The sequence below is a fragment of the Cajanus cajan genome, chromosome 1, assembly GCF_000230855.2.
Source record: "Cajanus cajan strain Asha chromosome 1, NIPB_CcT2T_4, whole genome shotgun sequence".
Lineage (NCBI taxonomy): Eukaryota > Viridiplantae > Streptophyta > Magnoliopsida > Fabales > Fabaceae > Cajanus > Cajanus cajan.
The window spans coordinates 33,312,639-33,330,810 of record NC_138517.1 but is presented as its reverse complement, the minus strand read 5'-3'; the positions used below and the strand labels follow the sequence as shown (position 1 = coordinate 33,330,810).

The 18,172-nt window shown below is 30.6% G+C and overlaps 1 protein-coding gene across 1 annotated transcript; it reads right to left on the bottom strand.

The window, feature by feature from the left end:
* Positions 1-1,090: 1,090 nt before the first annotated feature.
* On the bottom strand, positions 1,091-17,018 carry LOC109805919 (beta-galactosidase). The gene is made up of 19 exons (XM_020368207.3): positions 16,264-17,018; positions 16,049-16,144; positions 13,803-13,915; positions 13,605-13,671; positions 13,373-13,465; positions 13,081-13,224; positions 12,470-12,558; positions 12,272-12,377; positions 12,073-12,160; positions 11,662-11,780; positions 11,384-11,545; positions 8,136-8,311; positions 7,909-8,018; positions 7,725-7,834; positions 7,509-7,619; positions 7,024-7,134; positions 6,731-6,936; positions 6,507-6,642; positions 1,091-1,544 (listed from the first exon to the last, which is right to left on the bottom strand). The coding sequence occupies exons 1-18, from the start codon at positions 16,423-16,425 to the stop codon at positions 6,537-6,539; spliced, it is 2,169 nt and encodes a 722-aa protein (XP_020223796.2). The 5' UTR covers positions 16,426-17,018; the 3' UTR covers positions 1,091-1,544; positions 6,507-6,536.
* Between the last annotated feature and the right edge of the window lie 1,154 nt (positions 17,019-18,172).

Below are 18,172 nucleotides of genomic sequence, written 5' to 3'. Positions count from 1 at the left end.
TTTTTTATCATACTTTGCAGCCTTATAAAATTAATCGAATAGTTTTGTTTTGCCTTTCTAAAAAATAAAACACAATCTTTTTATCTATAATTATTAATAAATTGAAAATTTATGAAATGTATAGAATTCAAATTATTTTACTATTGGTGATGTGATTCAAACTATAAAAATACTTCTAAATTTGAACCCAGACAAATTCAAATTGACAACAAAGGTTCATGTTAAACTCAATTTAAATTTAGAACAAAGCTAAATAAAGTTTCGTTCGGCTCGAATTGCAGTGTTGATTATTAAATATAACTCCTGTTATGTCAAGTTTACCTATCACCTATGCATTAATTTTTTTAATATAAATTTTTGAAGACTATTTTTTTCTTTCAAAAAATGCCCATTTCCGGTTTGTGTTTCTGTAATATATTTTTTCCTAACTGAATGTTCCGATTTTTTTTTTTCTTCTGGAAATGCATGTAAAATTTTAATGCTTCGGAAACCAATTTTCGGAAGTGTTAAAATCTGGTGGTGGAGCGAGATGCTTGAATTTAGGGTGCGTAACATGATGATGTGTGTTTGGAAAAACTCAACTAGACTTGAAAAATAGGTTCCATTTACAAGTTTTTACTTTGTGTGTGTGTGTGTTTTTTTTAACTTAGTTTTAAATTGGTATCTAAAACACATGTGTATGTTTCAGAAACACGATTCCTGTAAAGCGTATTTTAAGAAAAAAAAATAAAATCCTAAAAAGAAAAAATATTAAAAATGCTAAAAGGGTATACTTAACGATTAAGAGAGGTATATTAAAACAATTGCCTATTTGATTGGGCCGTTTGTGATTAAGAAGGTGAAAGTTGACTTCTTTAGAAAGCCCATTGCAGTGAAGACAAGTACTTTATTACACTATATTTGTTTCCCGTTTTCTCAAATTTTCAAATTTCAGAAGTAAATTGGGTGAGCCTATTATCAATTTATCATAACACCAGGCTTTGTCTAATTAAGACAATATATATATTTTTATTACACAAAAGAAAATTGGTTGGTCGCGTACACCAAGAATTTACTTACATATTGATCTTCTTTAAACCAAGGCACACAAACACAATAGCATAAACTTAAGACGTAATAAGTTAAATATTTCAAAGGACATCCAAAGAAACTTATATTACTTTCTTTCTGTTCTTACATAATAATTTAATGGAATAACACGATGATTTTTGGCATAATATAGCAGAAAACCGACACATTTTGCATGCCCAATTGTCTCCTTTGAATAGTAATAGCTTGACTATGTACAGTACACTGTCTTTGCATTCAATTTCTCTAGTATACATTTTTGCTTTGGTCCAGGTTGACAATCTTTTGGGGAACACTTGAGCATCAATGCTGAACTTCAAATAATTTCTATACTGAACCTAATAACATTTGAATCATACTTATTTAATTAATTGTCGCATCACATGGTCCTAACTGCATAGACTCAGTAGAAAGCTTCTTTGGATTTCCTAGAAATTTATATATTATTAAGACATTTATTGGTTGCCGATGCTTCTCTGCAAAAAAAGTCCACGAGGATAATGAGAAGAACATTATAAAGAAAGAATCAAAAACTTCAAATTCAAAAGGTCTATACCTATTGATTTCTATATGTTGTCATATATAATAGTGAAGGAGACATAAAAATTATGAAAGAAAGGGTGCGGAAAACATGAAAATCAAGAGCATTAATAGTTAGGATAGATTGGATAGCATAAAATAATTCAGCATTATTAAGTTAAAAGAGGCTAAGGAAAATCAAGTTAAATATTCTTCCTCAATCAGCAAAAATTCTAGCTAATTAAGGATGATAGAATAATAATAGTGTAATTGTTTTGATTTGTTATATTGTTTTGTTACTTATTTGTTATGATTCTGGATCTTTATTTGCTAGACATTTTGGTTGTTGTATCATTGTATAAAGCAAAAATCATCTATCAATAAAACATATTCACTTTTTTTTATCATAATATGGCATCAGAAGATATTCTCTAATTCTCTCTTTCGCAAATTCTTTCTTTCTTTCACCTTTCCCATGGTTTCTTCACAAGATTCAACTAATGATTTCTATGTTTACCCCAATGAAAACCACATTTTAGACTTGGTCTCACTTGTTTTTGATGGACATAACTGTTACAGTTGGAGCCGCACCATGGAGATGGCTCTTGAAATGAAGAACAAGCTCAACTTTGTTAATAGAACCATCAAGAGACCAGCTGATCAAGATCCTTTGTTTTATGCTTAGAAGTGATGCAATACTCTTGTTCTCTTTTGGCTCAATCATTCTATGTCTCTTGAATTGTTGCCAGCGTGATATGGATCAATGAAGCTTCTATTGTATGGAAAGAACTCAAAGAACGTTTCTCTCAAGGTGATTTGCTACGAATTTCTCAAATCCAATCTGATTTACATTCTCTTAAGCAATCTAACATGACAGTCACTGCTTATGTCACCAAGTTAAAAAATTTATGGGATGAACTATGTAATTTTCACCCCATTGCTCCATGCAATTGTTCTAATAATGGAGTTTATGCTTCGACACAAGCCTTTCAAAAATACCAAGATAATGATCGTCTTGTGTTTCCTCCAAGGATTGAATGAAAATTATGTTATGGTCCGCTCTCAAATTCTGCTCATGGAACCACTTCCTTCCATTAGTAAAGTTTTCTCCATGATAATTCAGTAAGAAAGACAACTGTAGATTGGAATCTTACCTAACTCTCCTTCATTGGCAACAGTTGCTCATACATTTTCCTCGTCCAATTATAGTGGGAAAGGTAGATCAAACTTCAAGAATTTTAACCATAAATCTATTTCTTCATCCAGACATTCTACCCACTATGGTCGCTCTAATCTTATTGTGTGACTTTTTTCCTTAAGCATAGTTTTCCTCTAGGATACAAGTCAAAAAAATCCATTAATAATGTCTCAACCGTTGCACCTTCCATTGACGAAGATTTTATTAGACTACCATTGCTTGGTCTCACAAGTGAGTAGATCCAAGGCCTTTTTGGCGCTTCTTCCTCAGTCCAATACAACAGCTACCTCAACTTCCTTGAATTTAGTGAGCACTCAAATGTGTCTACTACAACTTCACCAGGTACCACTCCTTCTTTATGGATTCTAGACTCTAGGGCCACTGATCATATTGCCTCTTATTTATCCTTTTTCTCCTCTTACACCCAAATTCACCCTATCCCAATTTCATTACCAAATGGCAAGATTACACATGCTCTATACCGTGGGGCTATTATCTTGTCTACTAATCTCATATTACATGATGTCTTGTTTATCCCAACTTTTACCTTTAATTTCATTTTAGTCACTGAATTGACATCTTCCTTTTCTTGTAAATTTTGTTTTACTTGCAATGGTTGTGATATTCAGGAAATCTAGACCTTGAAAATGATTGACAATGCTAAGGTAAAAAATGGACTATATGTCATGGATCTCAATCATCTACCCCAAACTAGTTTTATACACACAAATTTTATTGTTGTTACAAATTTAGATAATTCATTATCTTCCCATGATGCATGGAATTTTCGCCTTGGCCACCCATCTCCCTTATACTACAATAATATAAAAAATAGTTTCCAAATGTACCACCTTTACAATCAATAATATGTGATGTTTGTCATTTTTCTAAGCAAAAGAAATTACCTTTTCCTCTTAGTTCTTCTATGTTGAACAACATTTTTTATCTTATACATGTAGATATTTGGGGACCTTTCTCTACCCTCTTCATTCAAGGTTATAAATATTTCCTAACCATAGTTGATGACAAATCTTTATTTACATGGATCAGATTGATGAAAATCAAACTTAAAACTAGACAATACCTCATGTATTTTTCATCTTTTTCATAGAAAACCAATTTAACAAAACTATTAAAACCATTATATATGATATTAGTAAGGAATTCCTCATGCATTCTTTCTTTCAATCTAAAGGCATAACTCACTAATTCACATGTGTAGAAATTCCACAACAAAATGGAGTGACTGAAAGAAAACATCAACATGTTCTTAACATAGCTAGATCTTTGCTTTTTCAAGCCAATCTCCCCCTTCATTTTTGGTCCTATGCTATCTCTCATGTTGTCTATATTCTCAACCTTTACCCTCTCCAAAACTTCACAATATTTCACCCTTTTAAATCCTATATGCCCAAAGTCCCGACTTCACCCTCCTAAGAGTTTTTGGTTCCCTTTGTTTAGCCTCAACCATAATTGCAAACATAACAAAATTTTATCCCCATGCTAGAAAATGCATTTACTTAGACAACAAAGAAGGAATCAAAGGTTTTTTTTTATTACTTGATTTGCATTCCTGTGAGGTATTCTTATCTTGGAATGTGCTCTTTTATGAAATAATTTTTCCCTTTTCTAAATCCAATCATGACACTTGTGATATTTCCTCTTTATGTCTCCTACTCAGTTAACCAATACTGATTTTTCTCCTATACCTCCTAATACTAATCCTTAAGTAGATATTCAAGCCATTGAAGCATCAACTAGAATCTCAATAAGAAAAAGAAAACCACCAAACTACCTCATATATTACCACCGCAACATACTCCATTCTCAGTTGCATGTCAATTCATCATCAAGTACGTCTTACCCTATCTCCAATTTTCTAACCTATGATTATTTATCACCTAGCCATAGTTCTTTTGTTCTTTCTATTTACAATCATGTTGAACCAAAAACATAGAGTCAAGCTACCAAACATGATTGTCGCAAACATGCCATGGATCAAGAAATAGCTGCCCTTGAATTGAATAAAACATGGATCCTAACTAAGCTACCTCCTAGAAATTAAGCAACCCATAGGATGTAAATGGGTTTACAAAATCAAGTATAAATTATATGGAAGCATTGAAAGGTACAAAACTAGGTTAGTAGCAAAGGGTTACAACCAAATGGAGGGTGTGGATTACCTTGAGACCTTTTCTCCAGTTGATAAATTGATTACAGTTAGGAATGTGCTTGCTTTAACTACTGCTAAGGGTTGGCTTTTACATCAACTAAATGTAAATAATTCTTTTCTCCATAGAGATCTTGAAGAGGAGGTCTACATGCAAATCCCATAAGGTTTCCACACAAAGAAATCCAACCAAGTATGAAAGCTTATGAAATCATTATATGGCCTTAAACAAGAAAAAAGACAATGGAATTCCAAGTTAACTGTAACCTTGATCTCTCTTGGGTACACACAATCCAAGTTGGACTATTTGTTGCTCATCAAGGCCACCAATCTTCATATCACTATTTTACTAGTATGTGTGGATGATGTAGTCCTAATAGGCGATGATCTCATAGAAATATAGCAGGTTAAGAATTTTCTCAACCAATAGTTTTGAATTAAGGACATTGGGGATCTTAAATTTTTCCTTGGTTTTGAACTTGCTAGATCACACACTAGAATTATTCTTAATCAAAGAAAATATGCTCTTGAATTGTTAGATGACATTAGTTTATTGGGATGTAAACTTGTCACTACTCCTTTGTTACCTACCATGAAACTTATCAAAGATGATGGTAATACTTTTTCTGATTCAACATCCTATCAAAGACTAATTGGTCATCTCTTATACCTCATTAATACTAGACTAGACATTACTTTTGTTATGAATAAATTGAGCCAATGTGTCTCTAATCTAATGCATTCTCATTATGAAGTTGGCATGCGGGTTTTGCATTATGTTAAAGGGTTACCAGGAAAAAGGATTGTTTTTCCCTGCTTCTTCTGATCTCAAACTAATTGCCTTCAATGATTCAAATTGGGCATCATGTTTGGATACTAGGAAGTCAGTCATAAGGTGTTCTATTTTCCTTGGCCCTACTCTTATTTCTTGGAAATCTAAGAAACAAGGAACAATTTCTAGATCTTCATATGAGCTTGAGTATAGAGTTTTAGCTAACTTTATTTGTGAAATTCAGTGGCTAATATACCTATTGTAGTATCTTCACATTCTAGTCTCCAAACCAATCTGTTAGTATTGTGACAATAGGTATACCATCTAGATAGCTCAAAATCCAACTTTCCATAAGCATACAAAACATATCAAGATCGATTTTCACCTAGTTTGGGATAAGGTTCAAAAGGGTATTATTCACCTACTACTAGTTTGTTCCTCAAATCAACTAGTTGACATACATACAAAAACATTATTACTAGATCCATTTCATTCCATCTTATTGTCTAAGTTGAACATGGTTGATATCCATGCCTTAGCTTGCAAGGGACTAATAGAATAATAATATTAATTGTTTTGATTTATTATTGATTTGTTATGATTTTATTTCTTTATTTGCTTGCAATTTTGGTTGTTGTATCATTGTATAAAATAACAATCATCTATCAATAAAACATATTCATTTTTTTTTTATAATAATAAAGGGTTTTATTATGAGTATCTTGGTACAAAGCTATCAGACAAGGACAACACTAAAGGAAATGGAATAGTTGGAATACCCTTTTAAGAGAGCATCATAATATCACACTTCATGTTCTTTTCACCAAAGCAATTCCATTAGGGTCACCTCCCCATTCTTCTAACACAACCAAGAAGTTACTTTCTGAGTTCAGCCATGAGCGAGGAACATGATACCTGCCCAATGAGAAAAAAAAGGTTTTACATGATATTCAAGCATAACATCATTTAGTTGAAGAAAATAATAAGTGGAATGAATTCTCACCATCTTTGAGATGGTGTTCCACAATATGCCCGACATTTTGTATCAGTATAATATCCAGCATAATCACAAGCATTACAAGTATCATATGCTATATATGCAGGCCAATGGCGACCAATGCTCTGACCATTTATCCATACTTCACCCTTTCCCATGCTATTCATATCTAGAGCTAATGGATCATTTCCAGCAGGTGCACTAAAAGTTGTCTAACAACATTAACACATGAATGAGTTAGAATTCTCGAAGATGCAGATGAATCATCTACGATAATGAAAAAAATGCAACCTTTTTACCTTGTACCATGTTAAAGGTTGTTTTTTAGCCACTGATGATCCTTGTGCCCATTGAACAGAGTTACTCCCACTTATACTATAAAGGCTCAAAGCTTCACCTTTTAGTCCAACCTATCCAACAACATATGCTAAATTTAATCTTTACAACAACACCTTTCTAAAAGCAAAAGTTCATTATTTTTGCATATTGCACTACAAAATATGCTCAAAAGAGTATATAATTAAATATTTCTTTTTGCATGGGCTAATTTCATCCACATTTTTCAACAATGAATAGAACGACACAAATGTTAACTTTCCCATGAATTTGTAGTTTCAACATATATTAACAATTACACAAATCTATTTCCATAGTTCCTTATTGTTTAATCTTTACCATAGTGTTTATCATTTTGTTGATTTCTTTGTTTGGATAATATGCACCCATCATTACTACAAAACCTATCAATATTGCTAGTGAGCAAGATATATAGAAGATAACAAACCTTGTAAGACCATTTCTGCCAGGACAAGTCTCGTGTTCCCTCATTAAGACCCTTTAGAGTGACTGGGCCTAACACCCCCACGTTCCATGTTTCATAGTGTATACCAACATTCTGGTAATAAATGAACACGAAACATGATTAAAGTTTAAAAATATTACCTAGCAAAAAATTTAAAATGTTATAGAAAACACAAATATCCGAAAAGAGATAACTAACCGGGAGACCAACAGCAACACTAAGTAAAGAAATCTTGTTATTGCCAACTCTCAAATTCACACTGTCATTAAATGTTAATTTAGGATTCTCCAATCTCCCATACGCAGTTCCTAGATTCATGTAGGAGATGAACATGTAAAACTAAAGTTTATTATAGAAAAATAGGCATGAAAATGTTATTCACCTGAAAGTTGGCCATTAATGAAAACATGGAGAACATGACCAGCTGACATTACAGTAAGAATGGGAGATTTTCCATTCTTTATAAAACCTTCATTTGCATCAATGTTGACACTAAACAAAGGACATCAATGTTGATTAGATGGAGAAAGGATAAAACTAGTATGCATAAAGATATTAACATTCCAATATTTTGTCTTTAAGAAGTTTGGTAAATTGAAAGATACTTACTCTGTCATATACCACAAATAATCTGAAGAATCCCGAGTCACATTAACTTGTTCCCAAAGTGAAAATGTTGCAATGGGATCATCTTGACTGGATAAGGCAGGTTCTTCATTATATGATTGCCAAGCAAAGGTATTGTATACAGGAGTCATCTTTTTCAACCAACTATTGACACCAACCTACATAAAGTTGGTAAATTTTGTGGTCATTCACACTTTAGAAACATTAATATAGTATATACAAATGATCTCTGCTCAAAACACAATAATTCTTCATTTGTCCTTCAAGAACAACTTGAGCGGAACTCTTTGATTTTTCAAAGAAAGATATCAAACTAACAAATTGATTTCTCCATGAAAAATTTCACCTCACATACTTTTATTAAACTCTTAGAATTCAAGCTTAGTAGTGCTTAAAATACATAAAATAGGCTTGTAAGGTGAGAACTGTCCAAATCTTATAAGAACTACATTGGTTATATCTAGTGACAAATCCTTAAATTTTAAGTAGTGGAGACAATATATATATATATATATATATATATATATAGGGAGCATATCAAGTGAAAGAGAATTTATTATGAGAGATGGGAGAGTTAAAATATAACCCTTAGATTAATTTCCTCTCACTTGATTAAACTCTAAATTTTCTCACTTGATTAATCTAAGGGTTATATTTTAATCCTCTCATCTCTCATAATAAATTCTCTCTCACTTGATATGTTCCCTATATATATATGTGTGTGTGTGTATTTTAGTTATACATAATACATGACAAAAAATTATTTTTATATAATTCAAATTTAACAAAAAATTTTAATGTTTAAATTTTATTATAATTAAAATTTATAATGAATAAATATATTTAAATATATAAACTAAAATTTGAATTTATGATTAATATTTAAAGTTTGATATAAAATTATTTTTAATTATTGATATTTTAAAAAATTATGAAATTCAATTAAAATAGAGATAAGATATAGTTCTTTTAAACCATAAATTTTTTTACATTTAAGATATTTGTACATCCCGTAAGAAATATTTAATTATTCAATACTAGTATGTTAAGTCTAAAATACCTTCATTTAATATCTTGGAATATGTAGGATAAGAGGAATTATAACTATGGAGTAAGGATATTAATTTTCAAATAAGGATATATGTGGGGAAAAAGTTAATATTACTTGAAATATGTAAAGCATAAGAAAAATTGGAATAAAAGAAAAAGTCTAAAACATAAACAATTATAGTTCAAAGGAAGCTTTAGTGGTTCGGTGGGGAGAGGTTGGGGTAGTTAGAAGCATGAGAACCTAAGTTCAATCCTCTTTGTGACCATCTTTGTAATCTTTCCTATCTTTACAAAAAAAAAGAAGCTGTAGATTGAAAAATTAGACAATTAAAAAATTATTTATTCACATAAAGACAAAGGAAATATAATTTGACATAATTGAGAAAGAATTTTTTAATTACATATGTAAAATTAATATTAAAAAAGGAAAAATAATATTAAGAATATTTAATTAGGAAAAGAACAATTACTATATCAAATAATGTTAATTAGTGGAGAAATATTTATAATATAATATTTTTTTATCACATTTTAAATTATTTATAATTATAATTATATTATTTTTTATAAATGATTAAAAAAGTTAGTATGGGCAACTTCCTCTACACTATTCTAAATACATCCTTCTCGGTATATCTCTAATTGATGTGATATCTTAATACATGTTCTCATGTAGTGTGGACATATGGAATGTGAAAAAATGCAAGTGACCTAATAATAACACCCTCTCATCCTAGGAATAGACATATAGTTATGATATCTTCTTAGAACTTAGGATTAAAGTTTAACTCGACCTCACAAAATCAATTTGTGAGATGAGGACTATGTAGGTTTTACAAAGGCTATATTTGGTCATATATCTAGTCAATGTGAGATCTCAACATTGTTAGAAAAGATGGCTTTATTCAAGAGGGGGATAATTGAATATTTAAAAACTTATTTTCAGGATATTCAATTTTCAAAAACTTTTCTAAAATATTTCCAAAGAAATCTATTGATTTAGATAGTACATGATGGAATGTTGAGATTGATTTCTAGATTCAAGAACAAATTATATATTGAATCCTATATGATATGCAAGATTCAAATATAAGAGATTTAACACACTCAATCAATGTTAGTAAGAATTCAAATAAAAAGTATACGGATAGAGAAAAATGACATAAAAATTTATATTGGTTTAGTCACCATCACTGTGACCTACATCCAGTCCCCAATCAACTTGATTGAGATTTTTCACTATCTTTGGATTTAGAGTATTACAATCACATACACATGCAATAAACTCTTAGAGTTCTAAAGATAAACCCATTTCTTGAACCCTAAAAAATGTCCCTTGTAGTCACCCACTATAAAAACCTTTAATCTTGAGAAACCTACTCAAGATCAATGATAAAGAGAGTTATAGAATGAATTCACTTGGATACAAAATCAATTAAAGATGTGAATCAGATTCAAAGTAGCTTAGCCTTTCTCTCTAGTTGGATGATAATGATTCTTGAACCCTTTCTTGAAATTACCCTTAAAGGATCAAATGATTCTTTTACAAAGAAAACATAGAATTTTAGAGTATTTTTCACAAGAGATTTCACAATGTTACAAGTATTTCATATTGATAATTTTGAGTTCAAAAATTGATATTTATAGAACACTCTAATTGAAATAATCAATTAATTTCATAAATAATCTATTATTTTGTTCTTGGTGATTTTGGAAACCAGTTTAGAACACTATAATTAATTATTTGTTGGAATAATCGATTATTACATGGAACTATCTTTGAAATTATTGATTATTGTACAATGATAATCGATTATTATAGTGAGTTTCTCTGAAAAAACACAATGTAAATAATTAATTATTTCAAATGGATAATTGATTATTTTGAGTGAGACTCAAATTCTTAAATTTTCAAGTTTAAAATCAATTTAAAAACATTTTCATCACCAAACATCATCTAACAAGAAATATTTGACTAAGTTACTTATAATGCACAAAGCAAACATGCCTAATAAAACATAAACACACATCAATACAATTTGCACTCTTTTAAAACATGAGAGGAACTCTTTGTAATCATCAAAATATAAATATAAACTAAGTCTTCATTTTGAACTTGGTCAACAAACATAAACATAAACAAAAGGAAAACTTATATACAATCAAAAGCCTTGTGTTACCTTTGCTGTGTTGAAAACAACAGTTTTGCAGTCAGGAAGAATACTAATAGACCAAGGTGGTAGATCATATTGTCCATTTCCAAATGTAACTCTTGCCCAAGATTTGGTGTCATAATTTGCGAGGAATGCAACACAAGCACCAAAGGTCGAGAACACGTGTGCCTAAGTTTATATTAACAAAAGTTGATCCAAAAAAAAATATTAACAAAAGGAATCATATGAATTTTCAACACGCGGGTAATGTTGGCTTTCATCACTAAACAACTTTAGGAATTTACCTCAATGTTATGTCCAAGTGATGTCACTTTGGGATCAACAGACACTAAAGCATGCTCACATTGTTTTATTACTTTATGCAAATCCCTCAAATGCCCCCACTTTGGTTCATTTTGAAGTCCTGGTAAAGTAGTGTAGTTGAACAAGATTCAATGTATTGTGAAGAAAAAAAAATGTAATATTAACTTATGGTGTCTAAAAAGTGAATTAATTTATGCATTTTGCTTGGACAATAAAATTATCACCATTTTTCTCGTCTAATATCACTTTAGCTAAAAGTTTCCTTATGTTTCCAAGATCTTTAAATGTGTATTATTATTATATTATTATTGTCGTTATTATTATTATTATTATCATCCTATCATCCATACCATACCATGTAGACAATTTATCATGATTGCATGTTTGCATACCATATTCATCAAGAGGGGCATCATAGTCATAACTAGTGGTAACGAAGAGGCCACTAGACGTCCGACCAAAGTTAGTTCCTCCATGGTACTAGATTATAAAATGAGATATTAAACTCAAGCCAATGTTTCTAGAACATGAATAGAATGTAGCATGTAATGTAGGAACTAGGAACTATTTACGATGGATAAATCAACATACCATATAGTAATTAACGAATGAGCCACCATTCTGTATGAATCTTGCAACTGAAAATGCCATGTCTTCTACGGGTCTAAGAGGGATTGCACCACCAAATTCAGTGTACCTATAGAACCAGAGACATGAAACCAAATATATAACCAAAATAAAAACATTTTCATCATATAAGATAAGATTTGTTAAGACTCAATGACTCACCAACCACTCCAATTCTCTGTCCACATTTTGGGTTTGTTGTAGTTGTTGGGCTTGTAGTATTCACAGTAGAACCCATTGCATGTGTCAATCTATATCACAATCAGTACAATAACATGGATCAAAGAGGACAATAAAAGAGAGACGAATCAATTTTCCAGTGAAAACACAAGGTTTCTTTCATAAAATACCAAATCTTGAAACTTTCTCAAATTTTCATTTAAAAAAAAAAGTAAAGTAGACAGAAGCATATCAATCACTGTGCTTATAGAACAAGAGAAACAAAAGGAAATCGGAGATATAAGTGAAGAGAGATAAGGAAACTGTTCTGATAAGCCAAAGCACCTTACTCCAAATAAAGGCAAAACAAACACATAGTAAAAGGTCTATTGTGCTTATGATAAAACAACAAAAATATGATGGTATAGTAAAGGCAACAACCTTATTCCAAAAACACTGTTGTAAACTCCACCACCATATTTGAACAGGTCAAACAAATATAACAAAGTAGAATAAGAATCATGTGAGGAAAAAGGCATCTCCAAATCCAAATCCAAATTCACACATAAAAAAACGTTTTCTAGCAAGTGTGGGAAAGAGAAAGAGTAACTTACAACAGGATCAGGAGCATCTTCTTGCTTGCACATAATCCATGGAACACCAGTGTCTAGACCAACAGCCATTTGAGCAGCCCATTTTGAATATGCTTTTCCAGGTGCACCAATTTCATATTCCACAGGTCCATACTCATTCTCTATCTGTCAATTCAATTGTATAACATTGTTAAAATCAAAATTAAGCATCATTACTATTCTAATTGGCTCAATAAACTTTATAGAAAAAATAATAACAACAAAGCTGAAAATACCAGTAATGTAAATAAATTATATATAGTCTTGTATTTACCTGTGACATAATTATTGGACCTCCCTGGGATTGAAACAACTTCTCTTCTTTCATCAAGTTAACAATCTTAGTTGTGAAATTTTGCATTGCCACCTACACGCATCGTCACAAAGAAATTTGGACGGGTTGGTTATAGTATTCAATTCAACAGTTCATTAAAGTATTTTTAATTAACCAATAATAATAAGCAAAATGATTAGAATTAGTGAGGGTCCAAAATGAAAACTCCAACCTTGAAAGGTTCGTTGTCGGTTCTGAAAACAATGCCTGGAACATACTTGAGCCAAACAGGAAATCCCCTAATAAAACAGAAAATAGAGCATGTGACCTTTGAGTGATTCTTAAGTATCATGTTTTCCGTTTTATAACCAAAGAATTTTCACCTTCCCATAAGAGGGTGGACATTTACATCATTAAAATTAATCATTACCCAAAGTTCCATTCAGCACATACGAAGGGACCAATACGGAGATGAACATAAAGGCCTGCTTGCTGCACCAGCTTCACGAACTTAACCAAGTCATACCTATCTTCGAAATAGTACTGGAATTTTTTAAATATTACATAAAACATCAATGAGAAATTTTCACTTTTAACTTTCTATCGGTAAAAACCAACAACAAAAATAGAATTATTCTTTTTCTCACAAGTATCTTCCTTTAAAAGGCAATCCTTTTCAATGTAAATATCTCTCTCAACAATAGTTAGATCCATGTTTCACCGAATACAAGAGACTAGACCCTTATGTTATGTTGCATGGTACTAGTATCAGGTATGAGTACGTGTTTTATTTAATTCAAAAATCTAGAATACATGTATGTCAATATAATATATATATATATATATATATATAAATAGATAGATAAATAAGTGAATTGTAAGGAAAAAAATCCACAAATTAGCATAGTTTATAATAAAAGAGATTAAATTCTTAATATAATAAAAAAATGTAAATGTTTAACAATAAAAATTATCACACTTTTAAATCTCATTATTTTCTCATCTATCATTAATGAAAAACTGTTTTTAATTTTGGTTCATCAAGATATATAAAGAATAACACCTTTAAGAATGTCCCTTGTTAATTCATCAAATGAATCTGTACCGGAGAGACCGTATCGGTCACGTGGGCCAACACGTGCCATTTCGTCAGACACCCATGCATAGCCACGTACAAGCATCACCATCAACGTCGGCTCGGCATGAGGCCGAGAACCGACATCAGTCTGGTTAATGCCAATATGGACCATCATCATTCATCGAGTCGGCTCGGTCAGGTACCGTTCCGACATAGAACATACCGGAAGTATACAGGCTGCCGTATACGGACTAGACGGTTCGGTCATTTGCCGTTCCGACTAGTATTGATTAGCCGGCTCGGCCTCTTGCCGAAGGGTTAAGCAAGTCATAACAGTAATCACAATCAAGAAAGGTAAGTACATGATTAAAGCCTAACGACCAATTAGTACCGTATTACCTAATTTGGTAAATATCTGAGAGGGCCCATCACGCTCAGGCCCATGTCAGATGCTATAAATAGGTCACACGTAACAAGGTATGTCACTGTTCATTTATTACCCTAGAAAATCGTGCTCACACTGACTTAAGCATCGGAGTATCTTTTGCAGGTACCTCCCCCTCCGAAGAATCCACCTGAAGCTCTCGTTCGGTCCTCATATTCCCCTGAAGATTACGAGTGTACCCTCAGGCAGGTACAGAATCTATTTCATCTCTACCAAAATTCTACATTTTATTCTCACCTTCTTTATAACCCATAAGACATTGACTCCGACATAATCACTGGATACTAGGATATGGCTAATGTTCAAAATATATGATACACAGTTACGCATATATGCACACACTTACAATTTTCATATGATAATAACTAATAGAAAATGAATCATATTTGAACAATTAGTAATTCTTATGAAATTGAGTCTCACAAAAGAAAAAATCAAATGTTACAAGTCTTGCAATATTTATAAATAAGTGAATTTTTTATTTTTTTTTATAATAAGAGTGTTAAATAAATGTTTAATTAAGAGATATTGTCAATTCACTCTTTTGGCTTGTGTCTTAAAGACGTGTTTGAACAAAAAATAAGAAATTTAATTATGACACAATGGAGAGGAGTCTAACATATATTCAACTATGTGTAACAAGTATCATGTTCGAAACACGTTGGATATGTCAACACGATGTTTTGTAAATATGTCCTTATTTCATAGTTTATAACTATTGCTCTTAAGAGGGGACGGTTTTATATGTATAAAACTAAATATTCAATCATTGATGAATTGTTTTATGTCACTTGTGAATAAAAATTGAAATTTGGAAATGAAAAACCTACTCTTTTTTTTTTTTTTTTTTTGAATGATATAGTTTTATTTATTAGGCAGTTAGATACAGTTCTGATACGTATCTAAAAGTATCCGTATATACTTATATGAAGTACCCACTTTTAATTTTTTTTTGGAAAATATGTATACTTATATGTTTGGTTTTATATGTAAATACGAGTTTCCAACATGAACTGGATACGAACCTGGTATGTTACATGAATTTTGAAATACCCAAGTTTCATAAGGTAGAGGAAAACTTACTGCTACACCTAAAAGTCATACAAATAAAAATAAAAAAAATTATTGAAATATATTTACAATTTTGCATTACTTTTCCAGGAGAAGGTTCATGTCCATTCCAAAACACATAGGTTTGAATAACATCAAGGCCTCCATCTTTAGCCTTTTGAATAAGGTCTGGCCACATCTGCAGTAAAGAAACATGATTTATGATGCATGCATGGATGAAAAACCAATATGCAAAAAAAAAAATAAAAAAAGCAAAATTTGATGCAGCATGTTGGAAATTTGAAGTGTAGTGAGTACTTGAGGTGTGCTTCTTGGGTAGTGAATGGAGCCAGAGATCAAAATTCTTCTCTTGCCATCAACTATAATGGCTTTGTGGTCATAAGTTACAGAGGCAGTGACACTACAAACCCACGAAAACAGCATCATCAATGCCACCCCATGAAACACTCTCTTCCCCATTGAACTCTCTTGCTATGTTTGTCTAACTAACAATGGTGTGTTTCTTTTCTCCCTTCACTCATTTAAAGCTTGAAAAAAAAAAATAGAACTAGCTTGTATTCGATTTGTGGGTTTGATGGGTGTGTTGAGGTAAAGGTTGATATAAATGCTGTTTCTTTATATAGATTTGGAGAAGGAAAGAAAAGGAGGGGAAAATGGGACTGCTTTTCATCCTTCGCACGTAGCTACAAAAAGAATTAGCATAAGAGTGTGAACTTTAGTAATTTTCCTTTATTATGTTTTTTTTCTTTTTCTTTTTTATGATTCATACAACAACGAGTGCAACTTTTTATATATATCAACGGTTTATAATTAGAGTTAATCATCCCTACATTACTCCCTTCGTTTTTTTTTTATAACCGTTTTGTCAGAGTTTGTTATTTTTTTTCATTGTCATTTTATTAAAATTAATGAGTTATTAATTTTTTTCTTCCATTTTTACCTTTGATAATTAATACATGTTTCTTGAACAATGTGTATATTTATTTTTAATGTCTACCTATTTTCTCTCCAACTACCCATATAAAGTTAATGTGCATTTATAAGAGCAATATGTTCCCAACAAAATACTATAAAAAAAAAAACAAAAAAAGGGACAACTATTTACAAGACTCTTTAACTTTAGAAATGGTAGAAAACTCCATGAATGGAATTGAAGAATCTGAAAATGCAGAAATAGTAGAAGGCTCCATGGATGGGATTGAAGAATCTGAAAATGCAGAAATAGTAGAAGACTCCATGGATGGGATTGAAGAATCTGAAAATGCAAAAATAGTAGAAGACTCCATTAATTACACTTCACGTGTAATTAATGCATTAATAATTAATGGAGTAGATGGTAGTTCAACAGTCTAAAAAATGCAAAAAAAAATAAAGGGTAAAATAAGAAAGTAAGTAATAAATATTTTTGAAAACTAAAATATCAATGATTTCCTTAAATCCTGTGCAAAACCTTAAAAGACTATGAAAAAAAACAGAGAGAGTATCAATGTAAAGTTTTTTTACACTAGTAACCAATTATATATTTTAATAGTGACATGTTAGTTGTTTATTTAATAAAATAATAATAAAATAAGCAACTTTAAAAGATATGATTGATTGCGAGTGTAAAAAAGTGTAGAGATGATTAACTCCTATAATTATACCGATGTAATTATAATATATATATATATATATATATATATATATTATCTTTCTTCATTATTGTCATTTAATATTTAATAGAATAGATATTTTTATTAAAACGCTTTCTAGTTTCATTCTTTTTTTTTATTAAAAATTAAAACACTGGCTATCATCTGTCTAGAATGTTCAGTTTGTACAGAAACAAAATCATTAAGATTTTTATTTTACTCATAAAATGTAAATTATTTATTGATAAACCATCTAATTATCCAAATTAAAGTATTTATTTATGTCTTATCTTAATTTAAACAATTTATTAAATAATTTAAAAAGAAATATTGAATTCTTTTCGTGCTTTATTAATGTAATAAATATTTTTATTTGAGATTTTATTTTTAATTTTTCAATTAAAATTAAAAACGGCAGCTAGCATTTGTGTAGATTAATGTTCACGTTTAAATAGAAAAAAATAATATTTAAAAAAATCATTAAGATTTTATTTTTTCATAAGTAGTAAATTATTTATTAATATTTTATCCAGTTATCCAAAATTAAAGTATTTATTTAGTTTTTTTTCTTCTAA

Excerpts from the sequence above, each read along its gene's own strand:
- LOC109805919 (XM_020368207.3), bottom strand. The coding sequence starts at position 16,425 with ATGGGGAAGAGAGTGTTTCATGGGGTGGCATTGATGATGCTGTTTTCG. Across the intron at positions 12,378-12,469 it reads ACAGAGAATTGGAGTGGTTG|GTACACTGAATTTGGTGGTG; the intron begins GTGAGTCATTGA and ends CTGGTTCTATAG. Across the intron at positions 7,135-7,508 it reads GGCAGAAATGGTCTTACAAG|GTTGGACTAAAAGGTGAAGC; the intron begins GTTTGTTATCTT and ends GTTGTTGGATAG.